The sequence below is a fragment of the Melozone crissalis genome, unplaced genomic scaffold, assembly GCF_028551555.1.
Source record: "Melozone crissalis strain CALT ecotype California unplaced genomic scaffold, PUWL_Pcris_2 ptg000061l_1, whole genome shotgun sequence".
In the NCBI taxonomy this organism is placed as follows: Eukaryota; Metazoa; Chordata; class Aves; order Passeriformes; family Passerellidae; genus Melozone; species Melozone crissalis.
The window spans coordinates 87,279-110,674 of NW_026535839.1; the positions used below are offsets into that span (position 1 = coordinate 87,279).

At 39.6% G+C, this 23,396-nt stretch overlaps 2 protein-coding genes and 1 long non-coding RNA gene across 6 annotated transcripts in view; 1 reads left to right on the top strand and 2 right to left on the bottom strand.

Annotated features, from left to right (window-relative positions):
• Positions 1-921: 921 nt before the first annotated feature.
• Positions 922-13,166, bottom strand: REEP2 (receptor accessory protein 2). Of its 3 annotated transcripts, none has more exons than XM_054288032.1 (8): positions 12,857-13,166; positions 11,937-12,009; positions 8,061-8,137; positions 6,471-6,591; positions 5,802-5,915; positions 5,318-5,465; positions 4,883-5,025; positions 922-2,948 (listed from the first exon to the last, which is right to left on the bottom strand). In XM_054288032.1, coding segments are annotated over exons 1-8 (753 nt in total). In that variant the 5' UTR covers positions 12,859-13,166; the 3' UTR covers positions 922-2,873. The 3 variants fall into 3 exon arrangements, with proteins under 3 accessions (XP_054144007.1, XP_054144006.1, XP_054144008.1); XM_054288031.1 differs by lacking the exon at positions 12,857-13,166 and adding an exon at positions 12,372-12,627; XM_054288033.1 differs by lacking the exon at positions 12,857-13,166 and adding an exon at positions 9,861-10,045 and having other exon boundaries at positions 11,937-11,996.
• A 21-nt stretch (positions 13,167-13,187) lies between these two features.
• Positions 13,188-19,982, top strand: LOC128944673 (uncharacterized). The gene is made up of 4 exons (XR_008483820.1): positions 13,188-14,066; positions 15,775-15,906; positions 17,010-17,477; positions 19,521-19,982. It is a non-coding gene; the product is annotated as an uncharacterized LOC128944673 (long non-coding RNA).
• KDM3B (lysine demethylase 3B) overlaps positions 17,490-23,396 on the bottom strand; it is a 47,456-nt gene continuing 41,549 nt past the window's right edge. The window contains exons 20-24 of one of the 2 annotated variants that reach the window (XM_054288022.1): positions 22,655-22,774; positions 22,020-22,183; positions 21,510-21,686; positions 20,844-20,978; positions 17,490-18,856 (exon numbers count right to left, since the gene is read on the bottom strand). In XM_054288022.1, the coding sequence (XP_054143997.1) occupies positions 18,776-18,856; positions 20,844-20,978; positions 21,510-21,686; positions 22,020-22,183; positions 22,655-22,774 (677 nt within the window). In that variant the 3' untranslated portion in view covers positions 17,490-18,775. The remainder of the gene's footprint in view (positions 18,857-20,843; positions 20,979-21,509; positions 21,687-22,019; positions 22,184-22,654; positions 22,775-23,396) is intronic. The other variant, XM_054288023.1, reaches the window with a different exon arrangement.

Sequence of the window (23,396 nt, forward strand, 5' to 3'; positions counted from 1 at the left end):
TATGCAAGACAGTGCATCCAATGCAGAACTAGATCTAGAAGCTCACTAAGAGGTCACGTGGGTGGTGGTAGATCTGCAGTGGCTTTGATCAAGCAAAGTACAATCTAGCAGTCACACTTGTACTACAAGAAGAAAACAGTGTCCATGCTAAGACATTGGTCTTGCTCTGGGTAAGTTCTGCTGCTTGACATCATCAGCTTCATATCACACACTAGATAGTCCCTGACTCTACTGTAGACTCCCTCTTGCAACCAAAAAGCCAATTCCCCTGTACAAAGAAAACTCAGAGTAAAACTGACCTGTATTTACCCACAAGCTAACGACATCAAGCATCAATGCTAAGTAAATGCTACTTAGCACAGACCCCAGCTCAGGAAGACAAAGACAAATCCAAATACCAGAACTGACTGAATCTTCAGAAATTCTTCCCGTGCTTCAAAGCAGAAAAGCCATTACAAATAAATGAATTCTAGAGAGGATTCTGGAAAGTTGCTCTGTGGAAACCCAGTAATCGTAGACTATCACAGTGCATGCACAAGGAAAGGGCAAGAAGAACAGCACAAGGGGAGACTTGGCTTCCAAATCAAGTCCCTCACAATGATTTACATAAATAATTTGCTATGCACAATTTTAATTTTGAAAAAAAAAAAAAAATCAAGAAACATGGTCACAGACATACTAGGTATATAGAGAACAATGGTTCTCTCTCGCTCAGTACAGTAAAGTCTAGGACAGCAATATCTCACAACTGGATCTTCCACATAACCATGAAAGATTTTATCTGTTGTCTGAAGAGAGGAATTTCCTTTGGAAACAGCAAGTATTCCTGCTTCAGGACATGCATTTGCATGTGCTGGTAAAACACGAATATGAAGTTTGCTAATAAACTTAAAAAGAACAAAATAATTGTGGTTTTTTTTTTTTTTTTTTTTTTTATGAAATGCAGAGCCAAATCAAGCATTTTCTACTGGCTTCTGGATAAGGCCTTGTGGATAATTTAGGACAAATATTTCTGACAAGACGCAAGTTTCTAACATGGACTGTAAAGTTTAAATTTTTTAAAGCGGCAAAAAATAGTAAACCCAACTGAACTGGCTTCCTGAAATAACTGGTGTATTCAACAGCAAACAATTTGCCACCAAGACAGTGGAAAACAAGAAAAAAATTCAGTCCTAATCTTCACCTTTATAAACTTTTGAAAGGCTATTCTCTAGGTCAGAAATACTTGTGGAGCATTAGCTGCAGAAGTGCTTCTATACCTTGTCAACAGCAAAATACTGGGCCCTGTGAAGAATTCACTGTAATTTCAGAAATGTGACAACAAAAGTATGGGATGCAAACACCTGCATGTAGGAGCCAGGTTCCTTTGATAACTAATTTCAGTGAAAATTAAGACCATCAAGTATTCATTCAGACATCCATGTCTAAAATGTTGCACCTTCATTATCGATCTTGATAACAAGAACCCAACTCTTAAATTTTCATAGGCTCAGCCGGCATGTGTACAGGGGTTCGCCCCTGAAAAACGTTCAAGAGTCTAGTATGGCTTGTCATTAAGCAAATTTTCTCTCTAGCACTACAATTGCCTTCCCACAATACATATTCTACATTCCTTGTAGTTTTCTGTCCCAAGCATTAAGTATTGCTCGAGTCTCAGGACACTGATAAGCACGGCACATATCAGACAGAAAATCTGTGCAAGGGCTGCAGCAGGATAAAGCAAGAGGACAGATTAATCAGTATTTACCAGTATTGTGCCCTAGTGCCTGCTTTTTATCCCCCATAAACGAAATCCTGAAGTTAGAGGAACTCGACCGTTAATAAATCAACTGTTCCAATTCTTGTGTCCTGAGGATTGACTCTCCTAAAGCTGAGAGGTGAGGGCTTCTGATATTCTCAAATATGTTTGCAGACTATTTTGAGACAGATTTTCCCCAGACATCTGCTAGAATAAAAGAATTTGTCTGAAGTAACAAGCAACACAACAACATGAGTTCAACCACTAAATGGCAAAGCGAGTATGCTTGCTATGGAACTGCATGAGACTCGCCTCATTCTGAGGCTCTCAGTGAAGTCAAAGTGAGCATTAGAACCTGAAATAAAATTCAAGCAGTTTAAAAAAGAGCCAAAATCTTAGAGATGTCACACTTTCCTTCTCAACAGTAACTCCTACCTACTCCATCATATAATGTGCATGTAATAGCACATTTCCTTTATCAGTTTTTCAAATTATCTCCCTTCTAGAAAAAATTATCACCTTCCAGAAAAAATAAAATTAAACCCAATCTCTTCATCTTCCAGTATGAGTAGTGGGAATCTAGCATATACCTCCCATGAGCCAGTCCTTTATGTTCTAAAGCACTCAGTATAATATCACTTCAACCACTTTCTCAAAGGCAATGGACATATCCATTCTTAAGGAATATGACTCATGATGGGCACTTCTTAACAACACACAGCTGCAGGAGAATACCCAGAGCAAGAGAAGACATTTTTCAGAGCCACCCACCCTATGGAACTCCAGTGTCTAGTATTTTTCCAGCTTCTGTGCAATGGATGTCTTTAACCCTAGTAGGTTTTTCCAGCAAAGATTCTCAACTAGAGTTATACAGTGGGAATTCCAAAGCATCTGGCTATGTACAGACATATCAGCATTCCCTCCAACAGACAGATGAAAAGGAGAAAATTCCTGAGGATTTGTATCCTCTACTCTGCTTTCTGAATCCCAGCCTCCCCCTTGCCTTGGAATGAGCTCTGTAAAGCAGTATCGGTTATGTACAAGAATCTCAGCTCCCTTCCTTTGGAGAGTTTCCCCATAAAAAGCGAAAGGCAAATCCCAGGACAGAGACAGGTGCTGGAGGGGGCAGGTCGCCTTAGGATGACTCGCCAGAAGCAAGAGAGCCAGCAGCTTTCTTCTTAGGGCGGGCTTTTACACTTCTCACGGGAAGCTGAGGAGAAATGAAAAGAGGCATCTTAGGCTAGTTTATTTTAACATCTAAATGTGTAACAGAAAGATGCAAGAATGCAGAGTGAAAAATAAGACAAAAAAACAACAACATGACACTAATAATGTCATCTGCTGTCTTAAAATGTCTGTTTAACCATTCTTTTTTTTTTTTTTCAATAAACAAATCACTCAATATGTCCATCAAATAGCAACCAGAAAAAGGCATTCTAGAACAAGGTATGTACAGTAGTAAAATCAAAGCTGGCTGTCCAAACAAAAGGTTAAACACAGATATTTCTGACTAGTAACATTCACATAACATTTCACTGCTCCAACTTTTCTGCTTCTTAACGTCCACCACCAGTGCAGTTCTCTGAAAGCTGTAGAAACAACCTGAACTAATTTGCACACTTTACTTCTGTGTCTTACATTCTAGATACTGGTGAGAAAAGCACATTTATTCATCTGTGATGCATTTCAGCCCTGGCTGGAAATCTCAGAGATCTCAGTCAAAGACCTCCTACAAGTCCTGCATCTGACCCAAAGACCCAACAATCTGAGCATAAATACCAATATGCCTGCAAAGGGCTTTATCGGTACTTCTGTATTCACAACAAATAGCAAAGAAGAGTTCTTTCTGTCTTTTCATAATTTCACTTTGAAAAGTCCTCACTAGGAAGCTTCCCCTCAAATTTTGAGCCTCTTGTTTCCCTGCTCCTGTCTAATAGAGAAGACAAGAAAGAAGAGGGGTCAACTCTGAAATAAGCCATAGAAAGATCCTAGTTAAATTAAAATGCGTCTTTGGACAGAGATGTCTGTTTTTGGAGAAAATCAAAAGCCACCTGGACCTGGTCCTGGGAACTGGCTCTACATGAGCAGTGGTGAATTCAGAGAACCCCTCCAACCTCAATTATTTTGTGATTCTATTACAAGGAGCACTGAAGCACATGCAAAGGTTTCCCACACACTGTAAAATCAGTTTAACAGTACAACTTAAAATCACGCCCTAAGCAATTACTTTCCTTCAAACTATTTCATATTTAGCCTGAATAGCTCGACAATGTGAGCCAGTTATATAGCATTCTTTATCTTAGATAAAAATAATAACATTAGAAGTCCAAGTTGAATCAACCCCAACTTCATAAAAAGGGAGAAGCATTTTATCATGTACAAATCAAACCATAAGAAACACGCAAGCAAGTGTCAAGACCTGGAAAGTAGCACCTCAAAAAACATTTTCTACAAAACACAGATTAAAACACCTGGAAAAAAGATTTCTAAGCTCAAGTGATTCTTGGACACAACTGCATCTACTTTCATGTATGATTTATTTGAATAATAAGAAATCAGGCATCTCATATCCCACTGAATGGCTGTAAATACCTTGGATCATCATGTGAACATAAGGAGACAGCTGAGCAATCACTAGTTACTCAAACTTCAGGAACAAACTCCAGGAATGGGGTAGGTAGGACTGGTGTAATTTCCCATACCTAAGGTGTAAAAGTCAAGGGAGGCCTAAGAGGGTACACAACTGCTGCATTTAGATCAAGAGAAAATGGCTGTCCCAGGGATAAATGTCACTATTATGTGTTCAGACTGCAGTAGATAAGAGAGAGGATATTGTCAACAAAACATGTTAAAGATATCTAATGCTCCACCCTTCAATACAAAATCCAGATGAAAAAAAAGCTGGGTTCTGGCTTATGACAGAGGCTTACAGGCATGATAAAAATGCAAAAGCTAGAAACAAGTATAGCAAGTAGACGACAAGTCCTCTGATGTAGGACGCAACTAGAAAAGACAGTCCAACAAAATTTATATATACAGCTTCTAAATGCTGAGACTATAAAGCTATAGCCTTTCAACCAAGCTCACAAATCAATGTCAGTGCTAGAAATTATCTATACACCAACTCACTTCAGCTTTCATCACCTTTTTAGGAGTTTTGAGACTCTGGGTTCGTTTAGGAAGTTTGTCTCCTGCATCTTCATCTGATGGGTCTGTTCTAGCATCTGACGGGGTTCCATTAGACCGATGTGCCACACTGCTCTCCTCTCCTGAGGAGTAACACGAAGCTAAGGAACAAGAGCAAAAGTTTTAGCAAATACTTTTAAAGAATCTCATGAGGTTTTAAATGGCCCATCCACAAGGAACACATGACAGAGAGACCATCTTGAATAATGATTATGGGATAAGTATGGAATAAGTACAGAGATGTATATTAAATAAGAAGGCTCTAGGGAAGACAATGCAACTTCTCACAGATAAATTACAATCTTGTACTCCTTTCTGAGACCCAAGGCTCAGGGAAGCCCTCCTGGCTCAATATCAGAGGTCTCATACAATGGCCCAGCTGGTGCTCTGTACCTGAGTCTTCAATAGTTTCCAGAAGACTTGCACCAGAGGGGTGCAGCTGTGGATCACGGCTTCGCATATGCACAGTATCTTCATCTCGGATCAGAGTGAGATCCTGCATGCTGAAACTTCGAAGCTTCTCAGACAAAACTCCCTGGCCCTAAGAGGACATAAAATTAGGGTGAAAGGCACCTCACCAAGATCATCTCACATGGAATTATTCATTCAGAAGAGGAGCAAAGGTGCCCTATTCCCCACTAGGGTACTCTGAAAAAAACAGAGAAGTGAAAACAACAAGAGATTAAAGCAAAATCCACTCCACTCCCCCTCTACTTTTTTTAAGTCAAAGATGGGATTATCTGCAGGGCAAACTGGAAGGAAGGAAAAGTAGGTTGCTGCCAAACAAGTACTAGTATCTCTAACAGACCCACAGCACCTGGTACACAAAAATAAACTGCTGGAGAATTCATGAATATTACAGAAGGCACTGCATTACCTTTGCAGCTGCAGTAACCGCTGCATTGGCAGCAAGGTTTAACCCTCTCTTGCCAACTCGCATCATGGTTTCGTAGCTCTTGTCACAAGCCTGAGTAATGTATTCATCAATTTCCTAGGAATGCAACATGGAACATGGCATTTAGTTGCTTGTTACAAACATGATCAAAGTTTCCTCATCATCACCCTTAAAAACACAAAGCTCATCTCTTTTTTCAGACTATTAGCATCAGGTGTCATTGATCACATAACTTGAGTTTCTCTGCTAATTACAGAAAACATGTAAATGCAGCTTTAAAATACAGTATGCTATTTCCAAATTATAACTACTGAAACAAAGCAGCTGCTTATACCAACAATGTGAAAAAACAGACAGGCTACAGAACATGCTCCTCCTATCGCGATTCAAGAGGCTTAACTACTGACAGCGACTGTAAGGGCTCATGACACTGGGTTAGCCAAACATGCTTTCTAAGCATTAGGCAAACTATTGGCTACACTGCAATCTTCAGTAAGCTGCAGTATGACATCATTGTCAGACACAGAATCATTCTACATTCACTAAGGTCAGCACAAGCAAGATTCATTGATTTCAGTTTTTATTGTGGCATAACTGAATTAGAAGTCAATCAAGTCCCAGACAGGTCAGTATCTTCCAACAAGCAAGTACCTTCTCCTTATTGGAGAGCGTTGGGTGCACAAACTTCCTGTAGAGGACACTGGAGCCCTTTGTGTAAGGGGAGAGCAGCCAAATCACAAATGCGATTTTCAGCTCGAAATAAAAGGGAAACCTGAGAGAAAGAGGAAAAAAAAAAAGAAGAAGAAAGAGAAAGATGGAGAACTGGAATCAAGATCAGCACAGAGACAGATGGAGATAACTAGCAGAGAGCAGCACAGGCAGAAAGAGTGTAGGCAAGGTAAAGGCTCAGAAACAAGAGAATCAATTATTCAGGTCAGAAAAGCAGAACCCTTTTTAGAATCCTAGGACATACCTTCTTCGAGTATCATTTAGTCTTTCATCCATAGCCATGAAAACTCCATAAACAGGGCATCTCTCAGCCCTGCAAACACACCAAATTACAATCTGACAGCTACTCTCGTAATTCTGAAGTTTCTTCAGAGAGCATCCGCCGGATGTTAACATCACATTATTTTCCCTTCTCAGTTTCCAAAATTTTCAACTATGTATCTTAGTAATGTCACATTGCTGCTAAAGCTGATGACTGTTTCTGAAACCTACAACAGGTACTCCTCAGATAAGACACAAAAGCAAGGCCAGTGTAAATGAAAAAGAGCAGGCAGAACGTATGCCTGTCCTCTCTAACCCTTACCCAATAAAGTCTGAGAAGATACAATAGCAGAGATTGAAATAAGTGAATAGAAATTCTCTACTGACTCAATCAGTAGGAAGAAACTCCTGTTTTCAGAAGTCCTTTATGTGAATAAGCTGAAGTTCTTATACTTTCTCAATCTTTGTCTGCTTTTCAGATTTTATGCAGGTAAAAACAAAGCTGCTGAGCACGTTTGTATGGTATGTGTACTACCTCATGGCTCTTAAGAAGATGAAACTCTTGACTAACATTGTTTCAGACATGTATGCAAAGCTCAAACACTAAAGCAATGAGGCAACTGAAAATACCCTGTTTCAAAGTTGAAGCCCTATAACAATGAATTGTCATTTTTGGAGGCCTCCATATTGCCAAGCATGACACAGAACATCGAATGGAGTAACAATCTGCTTTCTTCTATTCCAGTCTGTCCCATCCTTCCTAGAGAAAGCCAAGTTCATCATGCAAACCACTCACAGCACTGACATGCGTGTGATCTGTTCTTCCACATAAAAGGCTGTCAAAGCAAAATAGGTCCCTTCCTTCTACCATTTTTAAGGTGTCTTTTAGACTATCATTATTCAAACTGTACCAGTTCACATTAACAGCTTCTCAAAAATATTTCAAGTTATGAATGGATGAAGATCCTTTTACAGATACTGTGCATTTACCCTAACTTTGCAAGCAAAGGAGTTGAAACAGCTAAGATGGCAGATGCTACCCACAGTATCTCGAAACCTGCTAACTCTTCACAGGGACTGAAAACTCCTAAAGGAGACAAGAGTTGATTTTCTTAACATCCTAACAGTTCTCCTCTCTGCTTAAAAAAAAAGGCAAAAAACCAAAACAAAAACACAGCAATAACAAAAAAAAAAAACCAAAAAACAAAAACCAAAAAAAACCCCACCACAACGTGCCGCTAAGGAACTCACCAAGAAAGAACAATGTCTGTGAGTGTTTCTGCAGTGGTGAAAAAGGCAAATACAATCCAGTACATCATCCACTTCACCTGCAAAAGAGCAGTCACTCAATGGACACACATCAGAACCCAGAAAAAAAAGTCAAATGTCTTCTCAGTATAAATGACTCATCTCCACACATTAAGACGGGTTCAAAAAGAAGGCATATATAATCTGTAATGGACACATACTAAACGGTACATTTTGGTCTGAGAAAACATGTAGGATTAACTGTGTGCTCTAAATAAACACAAAGAGATACACTGATGAACGCATGCCCTGAAGCAACATTATGGTTCAACAGCGTTAAGGTCCCAAATGACCTATCCAAACGGATTTATCCATTCAATTGAAGTAAAGTTACATTCTTCCATATATCATGAATACCATAAAAAAATATATACATGCACATATGTAAAAGCTTAAGTTTCAGCTGCAGCCCTGTATTTTCCTGATGGAAAAAAGAAAAACAACAAACCAAGCAATCTATTACTTTGTGCTAACTCACTAGTAAGCATTCTTTGCCTTAATCATTACTCCCAGAAATCCCACAAGCAAATAATTCTTCTTTTTAAATAAAGGCTCACTGAGAGAGGTATAAAAGCAAAGAACATGCCACATCAACCTAATCTTCTTGTTTAAGGGTTAGAGTAGATGTATGTACTACTGTGACACATTTGGATGCCTTTTATCTATCTCTCTACTTCCTCACACCCTTATCTGGGGCAGCATTTCTTTCAAAGCACAAAATAACTCCCCCCTAACAAACACAGATACACACTGCTGTTTTGGTAACTGGCTACAAGCTTAGAATTCACACTCCTCAAGAGGAGTCAGCTGAATTATAAGGGAAATTGCTAGTTTTCTATCCTGTTGAGAATTAAAAAAGAGCATAAGTAGCAGATAAATGAAGAGGACACCTCAATTAAAAGCAATTTAACACCCTGAGTGTCATCAAGAATTGGAAAAAAGGACTAAACTGAATCAGGGAAATGCCACATACTATATCCATACATTAATCAATCGATTAAAATGACACAAACAATTACGTTCATATAATAACGACTTGTTGACAATCCTTGCAAATACTATAAAAGCAGGTATTTCCCCAACCTTGCATGTATGGGAAAATTTGGTGATCTGTTCTTGAAAGACTCTCCACAAGTTTCTCATAAAAGAATATTAATCTGTTTCCAGCTGCTGTAACACAGTGATGAGCAGTTAAAAATCCAAATTATTTCCACTTTACTTCAAACCTTTTCACAACAGAAAACAGCAAAAACTTGTATTGTATGGCTCTCTCCTGGCTTTTTCTTTTTATTGTATCATCAGTTTGGACAAGACCAGGAGCCATTCAGCTGATCTAAAGCAACTTTTCGAAAAGAATGATTAAGTCCTCAGTGCAGCAACATGAATCAGCTCTTACATGAAGAAGTGTGTGAATAATGATAAATCTAAGTTAGCAAAAAGGTATCCAAAAGGGTGACAGATTTCAGAAAGCCTATACACCAGTAAGTCTTACTTCAGCATTAGGCAAAATGACGGTAATAATAGTAATAAAAGCAATTAGCAAATACCTACATATATATAATAAAACAAATTATAAGGGTATATGAAGCTTCTAAATAGTTTCTAACAGGTCTATATAAACACTTAAAGAAACAAAATCGTCAGGGATAAAAATGAAGGGACTGTTGAGGATTAACAATTGGTTAAAAAAAAGGAAACAAAGGATAAAAGTAAATGGCCACTTTTCACAATGAGGAAAGTTACCAGTGGAATCCCACAGGAATCTGTTGAGATCTGTGCTGCTCATCTTCATGAAACATCTGGAAAAGGCTGTGAATAGTGAGATGACAAACTGTGCAGAAGATACTTTTCTATCCAAGAAATTAGATAGGAGTTGATTAAAGGATTCAAAAAAGGATCCTGATTGATCTCCAGCTGACATTTTGTCTCTAAATGGGATTAAATACAAAGCAATGAATTTACAGTGTCTCCTTTTTCCTAGTGAAAACTATTGCATTTACATATATTAGTAGATTTCACTCAAAAGAGGTCACTGTCGGCAGCCTTAGTGTAAGCTTTGTGTTTATTTTTCACTCTGCTTTGTGTTTTATTTTCACTCTGCTAACAGAATGTTCAGAGTATGAACTGAGAACATTGTTTTGTTACTGTTTAAATAAACTTCATGTTCACATCTTTGATACTGGACACATCTCTCGCCTCTGTCTCCTTCTGGCACCCTTCACCCTATGCTTTAAAGCCAAGGAAAAAAAAGAAGTATAGCTCCTAAACAAACTAGAAGGATCCTAGTTTTAGAAGTCCCTACAGATGATCAGAACCTAAAAGAAGAGAAAGCAGATGGGAAGAAGCCCTATTTTTTTCTTACAGATTACAAACACCTTCCAAAATTGTGGGTTGAATGAGGCTGCATTTTTTTTCAATTTACTAAAAGGAGGCAGGAGTCATTTGCTGCTCACCCTGATGATGACCAGCCTCAGGCACATATATAGTCTCCCAAACTTGGACCAAGAACCTAAACAAATTCAGCAAATGCGGAAGCAAAACTGGAATGTAGACTTGACCAACGCTGAAGACAACACGTAAAAAGAAAGAAATTGCTCTTAGGACAATCTGAGCTACTAGAAGTACTTTGCCACAACTGATCAAGGATTTATCCTGAATTTTTATCATGGTGATAGAGAACAGTAAATTAGCACTGTACTCTGGTGTCACTGATGAACTGTTTGTGGTAGCTTTGTCTGTGTCAAGTCAAGCTTCACTACACTACTTAAGCACAGATACACCTTTAAGACCTTTCTCCACCACCAAACCCTAACCAATGCTGGTTCTTAAGCACTATGAGCAGGCAGCAGTACATAAAAGAGCTAGATTTGAAAATGGGCAGAACAGCATTCAAGTTTTCTGCTGACTTTTCACATGAAGAACATTTTGAACAGATATTGCCCCTTCTGCTACATTTTCTCCTGTCTTTCTACTTGTGTTGAAAAGGAAGAAGTGTTTCAAATGTAACTGAATTAGACAGATGGCAGTCCAACATCTAACTGCTCATTTCTGATGCAGTCCTCTCAAGGAAAAATTATTAATGTGCAAGTTTTTGCAGTTCAAATAAATTTTCTTGAACCACTCTGCTGCAATCCAGACTAACTACTTCAGGAAACCTATACCATTGAATCACTAAACAAAACCCAAAAGTTAGTGCCATACTTTTCCACATCATAGGTCTTGTCTCAAATGATCTACTCAGAATATCGCTTCTGTAAGAAGGCAACACATTACCACAAAAAACATCTGGTGTTGTAAGTATGGTAATTGCAGCAAGGGTGTAGACAGAGAGAGGGAAACGGTTTCAGAAGGGAAGGAGAATGAAGTTTTAACCAACATAAAACACTGATCGCAGGCAGATGGCAAGCAAAGTTGATAGAAAGCCACAAACTAAGCAGGATTATTCAACCCTTTGGAAGAAAACAAAAGTAGTACTGAAAAAGCAGTAAAGGACACAAAGCAAGGATAAAGTTACAAGAAAGAACTTGTCCTGGACTTTCATCTGCTTCCAGACTGCAGTGTTTCCCCCACTTTCCCCTCCTCACTCAGCATCGCCTGAGAAAATACAGCCCACATTTACGGGTTGAAAGCTCCCATTTCAGTAAGCACCCATCCTTGGCAGCTTTTCCAGAGACGACTGGAGCTGCTGCTCGGGCGGCCTGGCTGACCCGAGCCCCTGCGGAGCCGGAGTGCCATCGTCCCGGGGACAGGCCGGGGGCTTTCGAGGCGGCCGCGAAGGACGAGGCGGGCGCTGCGCCGGCACGGTGAACTCGTACTCACATATTCCTTTACGTTTTTCGTCTTCACGGCCTTGTAGGAGGAGTACGCGGGGTAAAGGGTGCCGAAGATCAGCCTACGAGAAGAACAGACCCCTCAGCGCCTCGCGACGCCCTGCACCGTCCCCGACCGCAGTGGCGGGCACTCCCCCTGGGATGCCGGTGCCGGCGCGATGCCGCTCTCCGGGCGGGGCTCAGCTGCCCTCACCGCGGCACCGCCCGTGGGCCGCAGAAGCCCGCGCGAACCCGCCCGTCTGCGGCCGCAGCCACCCGCGAGGGCGCCCGCCCCCCAGCCGCCCCTTCCCGGGCGTGGGGTCCCGCGGGGCAGCACTGGCGCCACCGCCGGAGCCCCGCTCTGGGCCGCGGCCCCCGAGGGACCACCGAGGAAGGGCCCCGCCAGCGGCCCACACCTCCCCGCGCCCCGGCCGCACGCACTCACACCACGAGGCGGGAGATTATCCAAGAGACCATGGCGGCACCGGGTGCGGCTCAGGTCTGAGCAGCGGCGGGAGGCGGCTCTTAAAGGACAGGTTCCTGCAGCAAGCGCAGCTCCGCCCCGTGTGCTCGCATGGGAGGAGCCGACGCGGCGGAGGGAGAGGCCGCAAGGCCCTCAACATCCCGCCGCGCTGCGGAGCCCCGCGAGGCCGCCCCGCGCTGGGGGAAAACCCCGCGTTCGCTCGCACCAGGTCGGGAGGTGCGGCAGCGGAACGGCAGCAGCGAGGGAGACGAGTGGCCTTGTTGGAACGATGGCAGAGAAGCAACATGCACAACGTAAGGAAAATTACAGGAGAGTGCTGAATTGAGATCACGAGCACTTGGGAGGACAGAGTAAGAGAGACAGCAGAAGAAGCCATCTTCGTTCCAGTTGCCTCCTCCAGGGAAATCAAGACAACAGCTATTACATGCTGCAAACAGGGTGCTTACATGTAAGAGCGTTTCAGAGTTCCCCGGCTCCGAGTTTCGCCCAAAACCGGATGCAAAACAAAACTCACCTAGCCAATACTGACGTTTACGTTATCAAACCAGAAGAATAAAGGCTGTTACTTGTAGTTTCCAGGTAATTTCAGTGTTGCCAGATACTCTTTCTCGTAAACTGAGAGGTCAAGGATTCCTTTGCTAACTACACAAACGAGGCTGAACAGTGTATGTGTTAGAATATTATTCTTAGTGCGGGGTGGGAAATGGGTATAAATGTGTATTCTTAAGCATACTGGAGTACCGGAAACTGTTGTATTTTAACAGCTCACCAATGAATACTGTTAAAAGAATCTTCCTGCTCAGTCAATGCCAGAGTTCGTTTGGGTCCCTGGGAGCCTGTATGTATATTACAGTCATGGATTGATTAGGCCCTGTACACAGATCTCTGAATCACGCTGAGATAACTATTACATAAGTTGGTTTTTAATGGAAAAAAAAATCACTAGAAATCTGTCATGGTTCTTTAGCTAACAAAAAACAAAACAAAAACAAACAAAACACCAACACACAAACAAACAAAAACCCCCACAAAAAAACCCCACCACTAAAACCCAAAAAACTCACATCCAAAACCCCTCTCCAAAAAAAATCTCACAAAAAACCCAACCAGCCAAACAAAACAAAAAAAAATGGACGGAAGGCACTACGGCAAAGTCTCATTAGTTACCGATGGTTGCTGAAGAGCCTTTATGAAAAGAAATGAGACCAAGGAAAGAGTCATAACAAAAACAAAGAGCTGTTTGGGAAAATATTTCTCATGAATGCATGAAATTCAGTATAATGAGCAAAGAGACAAATACAAAACATTGACAACTTCCCATTACATGCAAGAGATGAAAGCACAAATGTCTCTACAGACAGCAACAAAGAACATTTTATCACAGTCTGCTTTTGGATATGAATGGCCACAAAATGATTGCATAAGGCACTCCACAATTTACACCACTGATGGCATAACTGACTTACTAATAGGATAAAAGGAATCTGCTTTCACACGTCCAAATAACAAGCAAAACCTTCAACAAAATGACTACCTTTCTAACTGCATCTGTTTCCTACTGGTGACCAACACAGCAACAGGTCTGTTACTTGAGTAATTTGTTCATGCTTGGGTGAGTGGAAGACACAAACAGGAGAGGGAAAATGCAGAGATCTGGTGAGTAACACATATGATTGTGTGAGAGCGCTAAAGAACTGCAGCATGGGTAAGTTACACCTAAATAAAACATGCCTTAGTGTTTTAAGCTATTTAATGTGCCATGGGGCATTATGAAAATCTACAGTGCATTAGACACAAATGATGGTAAGAACAACAGAATCTCAACATCATTAGAGAAGGTGATGTTGTAAATGTAGTGCCAGCTCACTGTTTAGTAGCATGTTATGCTTTAGAACAACTTCAGAAAAGATATTTTAAGCCAGCAATTTACATTTAGCAATAAGTTGTTCATTTTTTTCCATATCATAAATAAAAATGAAAGATTAATTAATTAACTGACCTTTCCACAAGAAGAAATTACTGGTAGTTTAAGGGCTATTTTTGCAATAAAAGTCAGCTGCAGGTTAAGTGAAAATAAAAATATTAGTAGTATTCTTTTTATTAAGTTATTAGCAATATTGTATAATGCAGTGTAAATAAGACCTAACCAGGAAAGCAATTCATCACTTTTTTTCAAATTAAGGCTGTATGGGGTTTTTCTGCAGCTGTTTTACTGCTGAAACAACTCATGATAAACTTGTGTTCTACAAATAGTCCAAATAGGTCACCAAATATCTATCAATCTGCTACGGCTAAACAACAAAGCATGGAAATCAAATAAGTTGTTCCTCGAATAAAGCAGCTTAAGCAAAGCTACATTAAGAAAAATGCCAGGTCAGATTCAGAGATCCTGCTGAAGCTGAGGAATATAGGATTCCCTCTGGAAAAGTTTAGCAGACTAAATATGGGTCTTAGGAATACAGGTGAAGTCGAAGAACACAATGGGAACCCTCTCTGAAGCATAAAAGTGCAGATTGTAGTGGAAGAGTATCAAAAGTTGAAAGAAGTAGAGAAAACAGAAAAAGTGCAAGCTGACAGCCAAAAATGACACCGTGGACATGACAGCTGGAAATTGTTCAGAGAACATTTCTTTAACAGTTTTGCTTTGCGACTGAAAGCTGTTCTTTTAGAAGATACCTTCCTAGAGGAAACAGCTGTATTTTGTTGTATCCAGCTCTTGAAACTTGCATTACCATTTTCCTATTAGACTATATAAAGACAGAGATAAATAAAAAGCTCCCCTGCAAGGCAGGGGAATGAGGGACATAGGAGAGAAAAGTAAGATGATTTCTGCCTGGTTATTTTTCAAATACATGGTGGGAACGTGCAGCTCTTTTTCAAAAGTTGAGAACAGGAATCTTTAAGACACTGCCAATTAAGAGGAAAGAAGCTGTGGGCTGATTTTAGATTCTGAGATGCACTGGAAGATAGTACACACAAGCAGGCATTGGCATGCATACCAGCTATTGGGGTAAGTTTGGGGAAACAATGAAGTTGACAATCAGAAGATAAGATTCATTACTGTAACCAGAACTGGGAAGATGCACTGTCAACATCTCCTTCTATGCTATGCTTCACTCACATGCTGTGTAGTTTCACAATCATTTTCCACTGAATCAATGCTTACAAGGTGTGGTTGATACATGAATAAATCACTAGTGTGTCATATACCTCAACCAATACCTCAACTGTAGAAGCTCAGAGCTATCTGAGCTATCAAAGGGCTATCAGGAGTGAGGAAGAAAGGAAATTATACATACAGGGGAGCAATAGTTTTAAATAATATTCAGGCCTCGTAACTTCTTTTATCTTATTTGGATTGTAGGTAAATTCCAGTTACTGTTTAGCATTGAACATCGCTGCTCCAATTCTGATTCCACATCTTCAGGTTTTACAAAAGGCTGTCCAAGAATTTTTCTCAGAAACAACACATGGAACATAACTTTAGATGTTTTAGGTACTTATTTTTTTCCTATATTTATGTTGCCTGGTACAGTTGCATCAGAGTAAAGATTTAGGTTTTGTAAAATTAAACGTTGCATGCTGCTACATTTTTATTCATTATCAAGAAAAGGGAGGCTTTTGGTTGAAAAGAAGTGAAATCTTCAGGCTGGGGACATTATGGGGACATTACACCTTTACACGGTTGAGTATACACCAACTTTCAGTATTGTGAATGCAATCTAAATTCACTAGGTCAGGCCAACAGCTATATATTCCTGAATTCTTGCTTCATCTTGTCTGTAGTTACAGAGGACATTGGCTAAAAGATATCAGAGTTTAAAGCCCATATTAAAAAATGGTGCTGCCCACTGTCTCATGCCCCTCCATTTAGTAATGGCAAGAGAGCATTAGATAGAATAAGTGTGATGACTGCAGCAAACTATATTAAGTCATGTAACTCAAATTTTTATTCTCCCTCTGCTAAAATCCCTACGCTTTTATGATGTCTGCTTTATTCTGCTTACATTCTATGTAAAATACCAGCTGCCCCTTAAAATCTTGATCTAGAAAATACTGTGATAAAAACTACTGATTTTATATCCTAAGTCAATTTTATAACCACTTTGGCTGGCTACTTGTGGTATAATCTCTCTATGATACGTCAGAACAATTTGATGATCTTTGAGATCTCTTCCAACGTAGGCCATTTTATGATTCTATGGTATTTCTTAATTTTAGTAATCCCTCTGATTTTGGCTGAATATTACTTTAGGTTGATTGTACTCCATGATTAGTAAAAAAAATTCAAGAGACAGAAGCAGTACTTGATAGACTCAAACTAAACAAAGGTTTAGAATGAGACGCAAAACCCTTATTGTAGATCACTGGATTCAAAATTACTCATGCTACTGTATTAAGATATAGCCAAGTCTCTACCTTCTTGATCTTTATCCAATTCTAATGCTTATACACACACATTCAGAAATGAGGGAAACATCTCAGCTATAATTAATCTGTATGCACAGAGTACAACAGATGTGCACAAGAAATTGTACACAACAGAATACAGTGAAGCTGAATGATTCATGTGTCTGGAATAACTCTTTTTGTCTCCAGCAGATAAATTAGCCCATATTCACAGGATAGCTTCAAGGGTATGAGGCAGCAAAAGCCTGTGACTGGACTTTGCACCTAACAACCAAACTGAGAAGCTGCTAGAATGCCACGTCAGTGAACAGAACTGCTGCCATCACAAACTCCAATGTCAGAAACCACAGAACTTTTACCACCCCATCCCTATCTCCAGTGGAGAGGGCATCTCTGGACCTGCTGGGAAGATAGAGACGGGAAGCACAGTACAAGAGATGTTTTTTATGACAAGACAAATCCTCCACCCAAACTACCTTGAAAAATCAACAATTAGCAGGCAGCTTGGTGTGCTCCCAGCACATACCTGGGATGCCAGGCTAAACCACATAAGCCTTCTGGCCAAGCACAGCAGGTCAAAATTAGCAGGCAGCCCACACTGGGGGCACCCAGGGGCAGAGGCTGAGACAACCTCAAGGCAGGAAGATCAGTGTACAGGTATGAAAGAAACTGCCCAGGCTGTTACAGTAAATGACTTTTATTTTTTAAAAAATGAAATAACCGTGAACATATTAACAGGCCTGCAAGTGGCACTACAGTACAGCTGGAGATAAGGTCAATACATTTCCCCATGTACCTGGACAATGAAATCCATTGCATCAATGCTGACATTAGTAAATTCTGAATACAGTTCTATCAAGCAGGAACATTTTACTTAAAATAGTTCTGGACAAAGTTGACACCAAAAGTTAACTTTTCCTTCACTTTGGAAAGGATATATGTTTTATAGATGTTTTCAGGTAGCACTGGTATTGGGTGAATATTGCCTGCAGTCACCAGTGCAGGGAGAGATGTACAACATCTCCTTGTGAGAACAGAGTTTATACTCCTTTTTACTTTTCATTCTGAGGAAGCAGGGTGGCGTAGAGAGAGGGGGGACAATAGGTGAGGTAATATGAGCAAGGGAGGTGGGATGTCAATTTCTATTCACTTCTCCTTTGGCTGTTTTTGTGCTATTTTGGACTGCTTTTTAAAAATCACTTCTTGATTTTATTGAAAGGAAGACTAAATGTAATACACCTTTCCTTGAAAATCCAGGAACAATTGTGGTACTTCAAAAATACTAAAAATATCTACTTTCATGAAATATTAACTGTTTCACTACAAACCTATTTTTTCACTAAATACACAATTCTCTTATTTCTGGAGTCTCCCTGGGGAAAAAAAAGTGGGTTCTCCCTTTAGTTCTGCAACTCTACAGTGTATAGAGAAACAGCTAGAAGAATGGGAGTGCAGAGAATAGCTTTATCCTTTTCCTTGGCCAGTATCTCACACAGGGAGTTTGTTTGAATTTCTGCAGTTGGGCTACTGTTGGTCACATTCTTTCAGCAGTTATCAACCAAGTCTGCAGTAGGACAACCCACCTCCAGCACGTTCTGTCTAACTTTGTGGAGACTAAGTAGGCATGAGAGAAAAAAAAACATCCACACTCTTTCTACCATTTTTGATCGTAGTATGCAGGAACACCAAGTGGTTTCCATGTTCTCTCAATTTGCGAAGGCCACAGGAAAGGGATATGGCACCTTTTAGAATCTGGAATTCTGCATTTAAGAGTGCGACCTTCCATTAGACCTTCGGTGTTGAGGCAGCGTAGAAAACAGTGGCTGAAGAGTGTAATACTGACCACACCAGCTCCCAGTGAGAAGCTTTTGCTCCTGCAGAGGCAGTCGTGTGCAGTCCCTGTATATACCGTGAGCAATAGGCCTACTTGACAGGGCATTTGGAATTAGCAATTCCTACGATCTAGCTAGTTTAGATTCATGAGCTTTCAGTGTGCCAACAGCATCTTTCACTGCATGGTAGATAATGTTCTTCACCTGCAACAGGAAAAAAGAAAAATCAACTTCTACAGACTAACAAGGAGAGTCTTACATAGCTATGCAATCAGCTTTGACAGCTGAATTTGTAATAGTTGGCTGAATATATATATATGAAATATATATATTCATGAAATATATACTATTTTGCTTCAGAATACCAACAGCACAAATTTTAAATGTCACAGATGGCAAGTATCTTAGACACTTGCACTGATTTATTAACTCATTTTCTGGTCACCCAGCAACATATATTTACTTGTGTTGTTTTAAGATAATTCCTTCTCTTGTGAGAGCTAGGAGGAAGTGCAGTACAAAGTTATACATATATATATATACATACATATATATAGATATATTAGTTTATTTTGAAGAAGTCCTTGTGATCGAAGTCACAGACTCACATGAATCAAATCTAAAAGCTGCAAGAAAATTATATGGTTTAATCCTATGAAAACTAATATGACGCAACAAATCATCTTGTTGTCTTTGCATGGAGGCTAGAAGTACTTCAAATTTGTGAATCTTGCAGAAAGACAAGCCCATGATGAGAAATCCACTAGTACTCACTGCTATCTTTTTCACAGTTACCTCTTTAAATATCTAAGTTCTGTCTAGTTTCTGATTTTTTTCTGATCTAAGTTTATTTGAATTCTGTTTCCAGGTGCTGAACAGAACAGTTTCGCCTCCTAAGTGAGTAGCTCAATTGCACTTGCTCAACTAACTGGCAACCACCATCATCTTTTCCTGATGTACATGTGACCTCATTTTTGGTATAATTTATGCAGCTGTTATTGTCTCTGTGTATTTTAATATATGAAAATATAGACAGAGGTTTATATAAAAATATACATTAAAAATGACAAAGTTTTTTTAAAAAAAGATGGAGACAAATAAAACCAGTATTTCTTTTCACAGGGTTACTGAGTTCCACTTTTCTTGGGGTTTTTTTTTTAATAATAAGCATTATTCAATTGCAACCTCTTAATTTACAGAAACATTTCTGCATTTGTATCATCACAGCTGAAGAGGCACAGTGTTAGATGCCAGAATGAGAGTTGATAATACTTCTGCTTTCCTTTATAATCCCATGAAAATTCATATAGAAATTTATAGCAAACTTTCACTGAATTGGTATGAGAAAATTAACAATGTAGATTCTGACATCCTTGGAGAGTGACCATATACTGTACTTTGATGAGGACAATCATTCTTCAGATCTCCACCCTCCTTCCTTTCACATACGTGTAATTACTGATACACAAAAAATGCTGACAACAAAATCTGCAAACAGAGCAGTTACTAAAGTTGCTTCAGAAGCATTAGACAAAATCCAACACAATATCCTATGGTCTTCTCTCTGTACAACTTACTGTCTTACATCCAGTGTCCTTGTGTATCTATTATGTTCTGTGCATAATTATTAGTTGAAGCAGTCATGGTTCCTCAAACCAAATCACATTTAATTTTAGGACTAACATATGTTGGATAAGACCTTTAAGATCATCGAATCCAACCACGCACCTAACAATGTCAAGTCCATCACTAAACCATATCCCTGACTTAATTAAGACATTCGCTTTCAGAGGAGTTTTCCTTTAGGCAATAAAGAAACAAATATAAGAGTACTTGGTCAAAAAAACCATCTCTCTTCAAAACAAAGCACTGCTCTTTCCTTTTAAGGATTTTATTTTCTTCTGGTCTGCTCTGCTGTCATTAGGATTCAGCCATTCAAAAGCTTATTAACACCAATGCGTGCATTAATCTAATGGGGGAAAGTTCTCTGGAAATGCAAAAGTCTATTACTAATTTTTGTTTACATAATACTGTAGACAGAAGTACTTTATTTTAAGTAGTGTACCTATCAAATGAGAACCTCCAGATTTGTGGGAAGTCGTTACTCTTTCCTTAGAGATACATTTCTAGTACTGAAGTAAGCTGGCCAAACACAGGATGTATTTAATGTTTACTGACATAAAAAGGTTACCTGCAGTTTATCCTCATGGTTTGTATGAGTATTAGACAGATGCCTGAACTCCTGGGTCAGACGGAAGCAGTGCTTCACGTGTTCGGGAGATACAAAATCTTCTGCCACTTTAATGCAGCTGTACAAATTATGGACCTAAAAATCCATACCAAATGACTGATATATAAATACAAACCATACAAAACAAAACAAATAAAACCTCAACACCCAAAAGAAACATCAACAACAAAAACCAAACCCCCAGACACCCCCCACCCCCGCCCCAAATATTTAGGGTCTGCTACATTTACTTATTGAAACCAGAAACCGACAGAGTTGTATCTAATAGTAAAATGAGAACAAAATACACGACATCTAACAGGTTTCCTGTTCTCCCATATATATTAGTGTTCCCTAAAGCAAGTTCTCTTAAACTTTGAATTTGGTTTCCTTGGCTGAAGTTTCACTACACAGAAATGCTTTCCCTCCATTCATCCCAGTTTTTTTCCCCCTGTAATTTCATCAGTTATGTACACATCATTCAGATTTTTAGTAATGTAAGAACTGCATATGTAGAAAAAGAAACCTTAAGTGTGCAATATTAATTACCAGTTATTTTAAAACTGCAGCTGTTGTGCCTCCAATTCAATTCTATCTGTCAATATGGCCTATAGTTGGCATAGTTACCTGATGGGGAGCACCTGCAGGAATGAACACGGCATCACCAAGGAACTGCACTATTGCCCAGCCTTGCACACCATACTCATCATATAGTCTCTTACGTAAGGTCTGGTCCAAGTACCAGCTTTGGTCATGAATGGGGTCATGATCTGGAGGATTTTCTTGGCCTTGTTCTTCTCCAACCTAGGGCCAAGATATGGGGTGGAAGGAAACCATGACACAGCACCTTGATATTGCTGGCTCACAAAATGGTCTGTATCTAAAAATTTAACGAACTATTTCAAGGTAGAACATGATTTTCATCAAGGCCATTTAGGTCTTAAACAGCAACATGCATTAGTATGAAGATTCCAGACCAGGCTGCAAACCTGTGAACATACTAACTATCAGTGCCCTCAAAGACAGAAGTGCAATACCTACACACTTGATGTTGACAGCAATTTGAATCATTCAGCTGCTATAAGCAAGCTAGTCAAGGAACCCTGTAAGCTTAAGCTTTCTTTGCAACTAGCATACCTTCCGGAGAAGTTCCCGTATCTTTTCAGCATCCTTGGCAGCATAGATGTGCCACAATGCTCCAGGTTTCTCTCTTCCTTCATGGATTCGCTGCTTTGTTACATCATCAGCATCTCCTTCATCAATTGTTTTCAGAACCTCTGAAAGGGGAATCCATGTAAGAACTGCTCATGTTTTGACACAGAGAAGAGGAAGGAGCATTCTGAGCTACTAAATTCAGTCACACTGCAACTGATCATATAGTGCCCTTCCTAAGCCCATCAAGCTTCATTTTAACAGAATTCAGTGAATGTGTCAATTGGCGGCTAAAAAAGCTCCGTTCACAAAGCTCAGTCTTGAATTTAAACTAAGCTACAATTATTTAAACACAAGGAGAAGAAAGGGGAGTAAGCTACTCTTTCTTCTCTTTTCTTCAGGAATGTACCTAATTTCTAGGCACAAAACTCTGCTGCTCCCACAGTTGGAAACTAATGAAGCATTACTGCACTTTTAATTATGTGCTGCAAATGTTGCAAACTGTCTTGTATATTTGAATTATGTATCATAGAAATGACAAGCTTAAACAATAAAAGATACTCTTTTTACAAACACAATTGATTTTTAGTGTACAGAAAACAGCTTTTCTTAAGCATTACCATCATCATGGCTCCCTTCCCCAATGGGAATCCCAACATACACCATGACGTTAACAGCATCAGACACATCCAAGTGCAGGTTTGTGGTACCAACTCGTCTGTCTTCTGCAGTAATTAAGCCTATAACAGAGTGCAAAATAAAATAAAATTCTGTGACTAATCTCTTATAGAAATAACCTAGCTGAAAAACCTGTTTAAACAGCTAACTTTGTACGGCAATGAGAGCAGAAAACAAAGTCAAAGAGCAACTGAAACAGGTATATTCATGTCACGTGTAACGTAAGTAAAAAGTTTACTGATAACTAGTATTTTTACTTTACAGGAAAACAGAAGCAAACCTTACCCAAGTCATGAGAAAACAAGCATTTTAACACCAAAGCCGTAACTTGTACTTTACAATTTTCTCTTTGAGAGTCTTTTATACAGCCTGTACTAGAGAACTTAGCTATCAAAAGCACAAAGCAAGTCTTCCTATGCTTGGAGGCAAGAGAGAACTGTTTTAAATGGCATTAGCATCCTACTGTGTGCAGCAAGTCAATGGTCTGTTAGAAGTATAAGCCTCCAGCCGTTTTTTATTTTCTCATACTAGCTGTAAAATCCATGACCAGCTGAATTCACAGCAGTTAGTGATCAACTCATCATTAACAATTCAGATTACAATTCAGTAAGGAGAAACACCTGCAGACTCAAGTGCTTGTACCTTTGCACATTGAAGGAACTTATTTCTCTCTCAAGTGACTGT

What these genes read in the sequence shown, in the direction of transcription:
- REEP2 (XM_054288031.1), bottom strand. Translation starts at nt 12,403, where the DNA reads ATGGTCTCTTGGATAATCTCCCGCCTCGTGGT. An exon ending in CGAAAAACGTAAAGGAATAT is followed by an intron (nt 8,138 to 11,936) that starts GTGAGTACGAGT and finishes GCTCTTTTGCAG; the next exon opens with GTGAAGTGGATGATGTACTG. An exon ending in GGAAACTATTGAAGACTCAG is followed by an intron (nt 5,026 to 5,317) that starts GTACAGAGCACC and finishes CTTGTTCCTTAG; the next exon opens with CTTCGTGTTACTCCTCAGGA.